Source organism: Alligator sinensis, unplaced genomic scaffold, assembly GCF_000455745.1.
Source record: "Alligator sinensis unplaced genomic scaffold, ASM45574v1 scaffold1097_1, whole genome shotgun sequence".
NCBI lineage: Eukaryota > Metazoa > Chordata > Crocodylia > Alligatoridae > Alligator > Alligator sinensis.
Window position 1 is genome coordinate 1,407,865 of NW_005841950.1, and position 10,083 is coordinate 1,417,947.

The following is a 10,083-nucleotide window of genomic DNA, read 5'->3' on the forward strand; positions in this document are numbered from 1 at the left end:
GGGCAGGTTTGTCCCATCCGGAGCAGCACCCAGCTGAAGCCAGATTCCCATGTGCTGCTGGGGCGGGGGGGAGCCCTTCCCTCCCCAGTAGCACATGGGAAGCCAGCTTCAGCTGCGTGCTGCTCTGGATGGGACAGACCTGCCTGGGTCAGCACCAGCCAGCAGAAGCTGAGCCCCTGCTCCTCTGTTTGGGCTCATCCTGAGGTTCATTTCATGTTTGTAAAATGCTTGGAGAGCCCCACATAGATGCACTGCATAGAAATGCAAAATATATTTTGACTTATTTCGTTGGCACCTAGGGCTGAGATTTTCAAAGCTGAGTTCAAAAGGCCAACTTCCATTAAAATGAATGGGATTTAGAGGGCTCCAAATCTTTTATGACAACTTTGTAACATGCCTATCTACCCCTTTTTGCAAATCTCAGCCATAGTTTGGAAGCTCAGCCAAAGAACATAAGAGCTTCTGAACATAAGAGCATAAAAAGTGCCATGCTTGGTCAGCCCCATGGTCCATCTAGCTCAGTATTCTGTCCTGAACAGTGGCAGAGGTGGATGCTATAGAGGGAGAGTTTTGAACTGGTTATTTACACCCATTTCATTGTCACTTCCTGCAACTTCATTGGTGTCAAAGGTCACATGACATCACTTCCTGATGTGATACCACTTCCTGTGAGGTCTTTGAATATGGCTCGCGGGCCCACTGGGTGATAAAGTTCGTGATCCGGCCCCATGTTCAAAAAAAGTTGGACACCCCTAGTCTAAAGCATTCCTGTTATGTATGCTGTATATAGCATTCTGGTGGGATAAAATGAATCTGGGTCAGGCAGGCATTGACTTGGTGAAGTAATGATACTCTAATAATAAACAAGATACAAGCCTATGTTAAGTTTTAGCAATGGATTTTTCACTTTCAGGGGTTACATCCTCTTCCCAGAGCCAGGCACTTGAATGGGTTCAGAGTGTATTTATTTTAAGTTCTCTGTCCTATAATCCTTGAAAGCTTAAGGGAGGCAGAAGGCATGCAGGTCATCAGGATCTCTTCCCTTAGGATTCAGCACTAAACCTGGCGCTAGACTCTACCCATCCGCAGATCAGAACTGTAGATTCTAAAAGCTGACAAAAAGGACTGGCTTATTGTTTTTCCAAGCTCGTAGCTAGGTAGCTGAAACAGTAGTTAGATGCTATGAATGGCATTGTTCATCTCAAAGGACTGGTGACCCAGAAACCTGATGACTTCAGTGTTGTCATTGACTCTTTCACTGATTTTACTTTTTTTTTTAACAAGCTGTGGTTGGGTGCAGGGGGCAGCTGTTTGCTGTCAAGAATTACTGGATAAGAACCAAATTTAAAACTCTGCAAAAATCTGTATATCCTGAAGCAATTGGCTCTTTCCAATTATTATAATAATGTCTCTAATAGAGCAAGACAGTGGATAAAAAATTCTAGTTTTGAAACGTAATTATTTCAGGCCATTAGCAATATAAGTTTTTTGGGGTTTTTTTCAGTGTTTACAAGTCACAACCATGGCACCCAATGTTTGAAATGATATCTCTTCTTCTAGGCAAGTAGAGTATTTCAGGCCTGAGGTTTTGTCAAGCAGATGTCACTAGACACCAGTTCTGATATCCTAGCTTTCATTACCCACTGTATTTCAAGATGACCTACACAGAATCCTCTCTAGTAACACATTATTATCTGCTTTGTGATGTTGATTTGCTCCCTCCTTTTGGCTGTAAGATCTGGGAAATGCAGAATTAGCTAGACTCTAGCAGTAGATAGTTTTAGCACTGATCCAGTAGTTGAAATCATTGAGCTGTGTTCTTTGGAGGGTGGGGAAGAGGTTCATGAGGCATACTTAATGGATGAGTTAGGCCTGTTGTGAAGTGGGATGCCATTTACCGTTAAGAAGGGCGATTCTTAATGTGATATATGCAAAACAGCTTGCAAGTAAACTGAAGGGAGTTTGAACTGGGAATTATGAGATCTCTTTGGTGTTCATTATAGTGTGTCAACACACTGTCTGATACCAGGGTAGTTAAATATTTTGTTAAAATTTGGCACATACTACCTGGAAAGTATGCAGAAGATCCCTAGACCTAGAAGATCTGATCTTGCACATATTATTGTGTGTGCCTGGACAAAGGCTACCCCAGTCAGAGAACTTGTAGTGGAAAACTAAAATCTTAACAGACACTCTGCTACTTGACTACACACAGGTTTACGGGGGGATTTGGCATTAGGATGGTGTACTCTTACCATAAGCAAACAAAAACATTACATGGCTGAGTTTAAAGTATGCTAATTAAAGAGGTTTGGTTTGGTTTTGTTTTGTTTTTTGCCTTGCTTGTCATGACTAGCATTTCTTGGTGCTTCAGTTTTGGGACATTTAACATGAGACTCTTTGGTGCCCAGTTTTCAAGGTGCAGGTGTTAACAGGATAGAAGAGCCCTGTCTGGAATGCCAAGTAATCTTAGTATTTCATTCTTTACTTGCAGTATTTTATACAGGTCAAACAGGAGCCTCTATCAGTAGCAGTGCTGGAATAAGCCAGTTGAAGTAAAATATAAATGCTGAGGTTTCAATTGAAGCTTGTTGTCATACCATTCTACATTTAGTTTTTCAAATTAGGCTCAAGTTGTAAAACAGATTAAATAAAAAAAAATAATCCTGATCAAGCCAATGTTTCCACCATTATGTACAGTAGTTCTGAAAGGCACTGAAATAAATGTACTCATTCTTGTTGTGTGCTACTTCCTTTTTTTTTTTCTTTTTTTTCCCCTTCACTGTTAAAACCTGAAGGACGAGAAGCTCACTGTTATCCAAGAGGTCCCAGTGCATGAAGGGAAGCCTCACATTATCCACTTCCAGTACCAGGTTACGGAAGTGAAGACCACCTCCTGGGATGCAGTGCTTTCCAATCAGAGCCTTTTTGTGGAAATCCCTGATGGTGTATTAGCTGATGGGAGCAAAGAAGGGTAAGACCTGAAATACTGCATGTAGTGCTGGGGAATGATGTCTGGCATACAGCCAGTGGCAAAAGTGTTGATAACTACCTCTATTCCATAGGCTAGCCTGTAATCATAGCCTTGTCTGTACTGTGAGTTACTGTCAGCATCGTGATCCAGAACTGCACTTCTGGACTAGAACTTTGCCCTTTTATACTGGGTTAGCAAAACCGACTATAAAATGTAGCTTTTTGTCAGTATAGCTGTGTCCATAGTGTTCGCTACTGTATAAGGTACTGGTAGTCCATGTCACTGGGGGTGTGGCCTTAATGGAGCTTTTCTTTGTTCTGTATACCTTTCAAAATACCTCTAATTGGTGAGGCTGTCTTCATGGTGGCATTAGTGAGACAGGGTAATCATATACTGTCCTGCTGCCAGGTAGCCTCTCTTTCACCTCCACACCCTTCTATCCAGTTTGATCCCAAATATAGGTTTGTGTATGCTTTACTTAGTCTAGTTTCATCTGGTGCCTAAACCTGTGCATTAAGCTAAACTCTAAAGCATGTACCCCCACCCAAAGTATATGCAGTGCTGCTCAGAAAATAAGGACTTTGTTCATAAACACTGCAGCTGCCTCAACCCCTTTGGGAATTGATTCTTCTGTGAGGGTATTTATCTGTCACCATGATTTAAGTACAATTTCATAAGAGTTATTTTTAGCTAGGTAAAAAGCCTGGTAGAGGTTATAATTAAAATAGATCATTATCATATTAACAAAATCCCTTCCAAGTTAATCCCCCTTGGTTATCTCCAGTCTCCCTGGCCACTGCTTAATTATGTCTTGATTTAAATTCTTATTAACAACTACTCCAGTGGTGCACTTACAATAGTTTGTCAGGTCAGCGTGACTGACAAGCCTAGACTGAAGTGATCAGCGGAGTTGTGGCAGTCTAGGCCACCACAATTTGTTTCACTAAGAAGGGTAAAAAACATTTCATCACCTGCTTCTGTCACCTCCTTGGGTGACTCAGATGCGGGACTGCATTGGGAATCTGAATAGTGGGAGATTCACAGAACAGGCCTCGATATGCAGACATGTTTTACTGGCTCTGAGAATTTTTCCTATTCCTTGTCCACTTAAGACATTTAAAGGGTGAGTACACCTTAGCTTGTTGGAGGGGGGAGATGCAGGTTGGATACACAGCAATTAAACTGTTACTGTCAACATATGGAGATCTTGGTTATCAAAAATTTCTCTGCCAGGACAGACTCCAACCCATTCACTTGATCTGGTGAGATAGTCACAGTACTGCACTGAGTTATAAAAGCTAGCTCTACACAAGGCTAGGGAAATTCACAGACACTTCCTCCATACTTCATGTATGAAACAAGGATCTTGAGTGATTTGCTCTGGGCTTATCAGACTTGCCCTGGTTTGTGGGGAGCTGGGAGCAAGGCAGAAAAGTCAGTTATCTCGGCTTCTGTTGTTAACAGTGATGGTCCAGAGAGATAAGCAAGACAGGATTTTTGAGGTGACGGACTATCTTTTATTGGTCCAATTTTTATAGTTAGGAGAGATGAGAGAGACTTTTAGTACCTTTGATCCCTCCCAGCTGTACAAGTTGGTCTGAAGAAAGATATTCTCAGCTTCCATTGTTAATCAAAGTGTGTAATTCCATAGTGCTTGTAGACCAGTAATGTTTTGTGCCTCTCAACATCCTCAGCAGTGTTCTGGCTGACTAAGCCAAGTGATTTCCTCTGGACTGATAATTCATACGCCTTTTTTATTTTTCTTCCTCCCCTGCAGATTATTAGCACTGTTGGAATTTGCTGAAGAAAAAATGAAAGTAAGCTACGTCTTTATTTGCTTCAGAAAAAGTAGAGAAGATAGAGGTGAGCGCTTCTTTCCCTGCTAATGGTTTTTCCTTCCTCCAAACTGTTAACCTTACCAAATACTCTTATCTTTAGACGGTCCCTTCCTGTTGCAAGTTTCCTGTTGTCGTGCTGAGATTGCAAGCAAATTTTAAATTACTTGCAAATTACTTCCTCACTAGAAGTCTTTATAAAAACTTTTTGATTGTATGATATAAAGCAGGGGTGGGTAAAATGGCAGAGCCAGCCGGCAGCTGGACTTCATTTCCCAGCAGCCCCTACCTGCATCACTGCAGCTGGTTTCCATGGAGACTCCAGAGGCGCAGGCACTGTGACGGCACAGGGCAGCACTGGCAGGGCATACAGCGGGGCTGGGAGCCACTCCTGGGCCTGGGCTGGTATCTTGCAGTGGTGACAGCATGGTCCAGAGCCAGGCCAGGGCTGCAATCTGTTCCCTGCCTGCCTCTAATCCTTTACATCAGCTATAGATTCCTTAGGCTAGATTTCTGTAGTAGGACTTGAACTTTAGGACAGTAGGGTCATGGACACACAAACAAGATACTGCCAAATAAAGGAGGGCAGAGATTCAAAAACATGCTCAGTCTCATACCCACCTGTACTTTGTGGTACGTTGTTCATGTGCCTATGGCCTTAGGCACATCATTCCTCTCCTCTTTGAGTAACAGGATCCTTGTCATTAAATCGCAACTAATTTAATGATTCCTTCAAGTAAGAAATGAAATCAGGGTTTTGTACTCATGTGATTTCCTTAAAAAAAAATTGGGAATATGGTTTATCACATATAGGAGCCAAAGTGGTTTTAATGGCAGTTGTACCGGGTTTTGGTATTCTGATGCCGATCCCTTTTGAGCAGATGTTTTGACCAATTAGCAGTCTAGCAGTCCTGTCCTCTTCTAGACCTGTAGATAATCTTCACTCTGACTGTAGTTTATGACATAAGGGGAGATATCCAGATACCCAATATATCTGGCTTCAGATATGTGCTTACAGCAAGGAAGTTTGAGGGGGGAGTTGTGGCAGAGCATAAGCATGAATGAACCAGTTCAACTCTAACCAGACATGAGGTAATGACTGTTTCAGTCGAGCAGCACTGTGGTGATAAGAGTGATTAGCAGATGTTACAAACCCTCTCTGAAAACTGGAATTTTACTCTGTCGTCTTTTTAAGAAGATTCTCTTTCATGCATCATTTAAGCTTCAGATTGTCGGAACCCCTCAGTGGCACTAAACACGAGAAGGTATCATTTATAATAAGCTCTCCCATGAGGTATTTTTGTTCTAATAAATAGAGTTGGCAGCTTACTCAGGTTGAACCACTGAGGCAATATCATCTGGTTTCTGAAAGACAAATACCAAATACAGGCAGTCCTCGACTTACAGCGTTTCGAGTTACAATGCTTTGCACTTGCAACGTTTATAAATTGACGCCGTTTCAACTTTCTGACGTCAATTTTGACTCTACAACGCTTGATCCGATGCAACGCCACACCAGTGAACAAGTTCACTGTGTCACCCATCTCCCTGGAGAACATCTGTTCAAACTTCCTTGGACGCTTTCTTTAAGAAAGCAGCCAAGACTCCAGAAAAACCTGCAGCCAAGACTCCTGAGAAGACTGCAGCCAAGAGCCCTTCAAAAAGTCCAGCAAAGTCACCTCAAAGAAGTCCTTCCAAATCAATATGATTGCTATTTACAATATAAATACATTAATGTCGCTATATTACTCATCTATAATTGATCGAGTACAAAATTCTGGGGTATTTTTGGTGAAAATAGGGTATTGGGCCTTGGTTCAGGAACCAGTCCCCCATTTATAACATTTTGTTATGAGAAAATTGGTTCCGAGTTGCAACATTTCGACTTAAGACCTGGTTTTCAGGAACCAATTGTGTCGCAAGTCCAAGGACTGCTTGTACCAAGCTCTTTGTCTAATGCTTTGAGATCTGTGTAGATGGGAAGCACTTTATAAAAGCAGATAAGTATACTTACCATTTTACAGATGGGGATACTGAGACACAGACAGGAAAGGGACCACACTGGTTGGTGATAGAGCCAGGAATGGGACTCTCCTGAGTCCTAGTCCAATGCTGCTCTATCCATGAGGCTTCACTGCTTTCCTAAAAGCAGCTCTGTGCTTGACCTCACCCTGGAACAGCTAACCGAATCCTGAAACACTGGACAGGGCTCGGACCCTTTTCTCATCTGATTTCATCAAGTCTGGAGCACACATTCCAGTTGCTGATACTTCCATATATAGTAAAGTAAATCTTTCAGCATCCCCTCTTTGTTAAAAGCCAGGCAGCACAGTTAATTTGAGTGAGAACATACAGTGACTAGAGGCCGTCTGTTGGTAGCATGCTAGTAGAGCAGGGCACATGGTTAGCACACCAGGCTGACTTCCAGAGGTTACTGTGGAAGTAGGTCCTTGGTAACAGATACTTGGGTGTCCAGTTTATCTGCTTCATCTGACCCAAATTAAACTAAACAAAGGTAGGTTTTGGATGGGTCTCCACCTTGGGTCACATGGGTGGTGTCTTAGTAGCAAAATTGGTGTGTTGCATTCCTGCAAAGCAAGCTGCTCGCTGGAGGAGTCCCTAAACCATGGCAATCACCCACACTCTCTGCTGTGGCATTTCTAGCTATTTTTCTTTCCTTCTATTCTGAAGTAGCAAGCTGTCGCTGTTAGTCCTTGAATAAATCCATCCTGCCTGCTGTTGGGTGTCAGCCTTCATCTTGTCCAAATGGTACCTTGGGACAAGCCCACAGAACCTCAGATACCTTGAATCCCCACATCTCTGTGCTCTTGGGGGACTACATTCATCATTGCATAAGGCAAATGAAGGGGAGTAGGGGAGCAGTGTTTGCTCCTACCTCATGTCTCTGGATGCCAGGGAACCCATGTTCAGTGCCAGTGAAAACAGCCTGGCCTACAAAAACTGCTGTTCCTCCACACAGCTGAGCTATCAGTGCTCAGGCATTGAGGAGATGGGGTTTTCATATAGGGAGCTGAAGGAAACAACTCAGCATCTGAGCTGCTTAGCATTTGAAGCTCCTGGAAAACCTGTGTTGGGGGGACTGTGACTGTGTTCCTTTTTTAAGCAAATGCATGATGAAATGAGTGGACTGAGCTGCCTCCTTGTAGAAGTCAGGGGGTGTCTGTAATTCAGTATGCAGTATTGTCTTTAGGCTGCACTAACTTGTCCCTCCTGTACAATGAGACTTATCTTAAGCTCCCCCAGAAATAGGAGGCATGCAGGTACCACCCAGTGAACTGCGGTGGCTCCCTGTCGCTGCATAAGCTTTTTTTTTAATGTGTTAGACTTTTGTTACATTTGGCCCCTGCATATCCCAGCTGGGGCTGCTTTTTGTGAAGCATTGTGCATTCAAGATGGGCCTCATCCGAAGGAGCTGCTTCTAGACAAGACACCAATAAAATGTTGGAGTGAAGGGGAGTATACAACATAAATGACTTAAGACTAGTTGAAAAGAAACAAACGCGGGGAAAGGACAAGTTTGGTAATTTAGGGGGCCTGTCCCGAACGGAATTCCTTTTTAACAGCCAGTATGGGGCTAACAAAGTTGAGTTTGTAGCCATGCATGCATTTTCCTTGTACATTTGTAGTTTCTCACGGGCTTCCTTGTCAGCTGTTCCCAAATGGTAACAGTCTTGTCTCTCTCTTTCGGTAGTTCCACTTCTGAAGACATTCAGTTTCTTGGGCTTTGAGATTGTGAGGCCTGACCACCCCTACGTTCCATCACGACCAGATGTGATATTCATGGTGTACCCCCTGGAACAGACCTCTTCCTCTGATGAAGAATAGCTACAGTGGAGGACTTCAGTTTGACCTGAAAATGCTCTTGAGGGAAGAGGGGGCGATATCTCCTTTCTTGAAGAAAGGGAAAACAAGCTTCTGTTGGACTGAAACTCCATTTCTCATTATTAGATTGGCTTGTATATCCTCAGAGTTGACTTTTTTTCATTGAAATGTGTTACATAGAGACCTATATATACACACACATGTAATCACCAAATAGTAAATGGAAGATGTTTATGAACTGGCATAGAAGCTCTCTAAATGCAGCTGTGTGGTATACTTGTTAGCCTAGCAGTGCCTCAGGCCCAGGCTATGAATGAAAAGCCTGGCATATTAGCGGGATCACAGTGGCTAGATGCAGTATCGACTCCTTGACTTTCTAAATCAGTGTTTGGTTGGTTTCTGCTTCCCCTCCTCCTCCCCCCCAATCACCTGATGTGTGGCGCGTGCTTGTTTTAAAGACTTGTATATTTTTATGTTCACTCAGACTCTTAAATATAAGGCATGTTTTGGGTATAGACACATGGAAGGGATGTGCTTGAGTTAACTTTTAATGATGCTACGTTTAAGGAACCCTATACATTTCTGCACAGGGGTAACCAACGCTGTATGTGGTTTAACCCTGTTTTAAAAGCTTCTTGCTCTTCCAGCTTTTGTTTTAAGCAGTCTTATTTTGTTCAGTGTTACCACTGCACTATCGCAGCATTCAATAAAAGGGGCATTCAAACTAACTTCTCACAACTGCGGCATCTTCTTTTAAAAGGAAAAAAGGCCTTCCTCTAGGCCCCTGATAGTTGCTGCAGTGATACGTACTTGGCTTCAGAGAGTTAAAATTGGTCCCCAGAGTATTGCTTCTGGGTCAGGTGAGCTCTTCCTTAGCATCTTGTTGTCCACGGTTGTGAGTCCTTGAAGGCATGAGCTATCTGTCTGAGTGGGGATCAAAGACTTGAAGTCCGTGCCCAAGATGACTAAGGACACTCTTAGCTTTTAACTGATCCTTTATATTTTCCTTCTGCCATTTCCGAAGATGTTCTATACACTTCGGGCACTGCTGAGACAAGACCTGTATCAGAATCCAAAGGGAACTGAACATAGTATAACAAGACGGGGACTGAGGGAGACTTCATCGTACCATCCTCACCTGCCCCAGTTCACTTCTGCGACTTCCCTCATCTGAGAATGTCTACAGGTGCAGAAAGTTTGGGTGGCAGAGGGGTGGAGCTGTCAGCTGCAACTGGGGTCCAATCCCTACTACTACTGCGACTGTTACTAGTTAATTACTCTAATTTACCTATTAACAGATTTAGCATTTAAAACTGCATCCAATCCCCTAAAATATACATACAGACATATTTATCTTCCATCAACACCACTTCCTTATGTCAGTGTTTTGTTCTTCTGTTCCTTGTTTCTATTGATGTTAAGCTTTTTTTG

At 42.9% G+C, this 10,083-nt stretch overlaps 1 protein-coding gene across 1 annotated transcript in view; it reads left to right on the forward strand.

Moving 5' to 3' along the window:
* Positions 1–9,380, forward strand: part of OAZ2 (ornithine decarboxylase antizyme 2) — a 70,447-nt gene extending 61,067 nt beyond the window's left edge. The window contains 3 exon segments of the mRNA XM_025199901.1: positions 2,799–2,974; positions 4,752–4,837; positions 8,522–9,380. Of these exon segments, the coding sequence (XP_025055686.1) occupies positions 2,799–2,974; positions 4,752–4,837; positions 8,522–8,655 (396 nt within the window). The 3' untranslated portion in view covers positions 8,656–9,380.
* Positions 9,381–10,083: the final 703 nt, after the last annotated feature.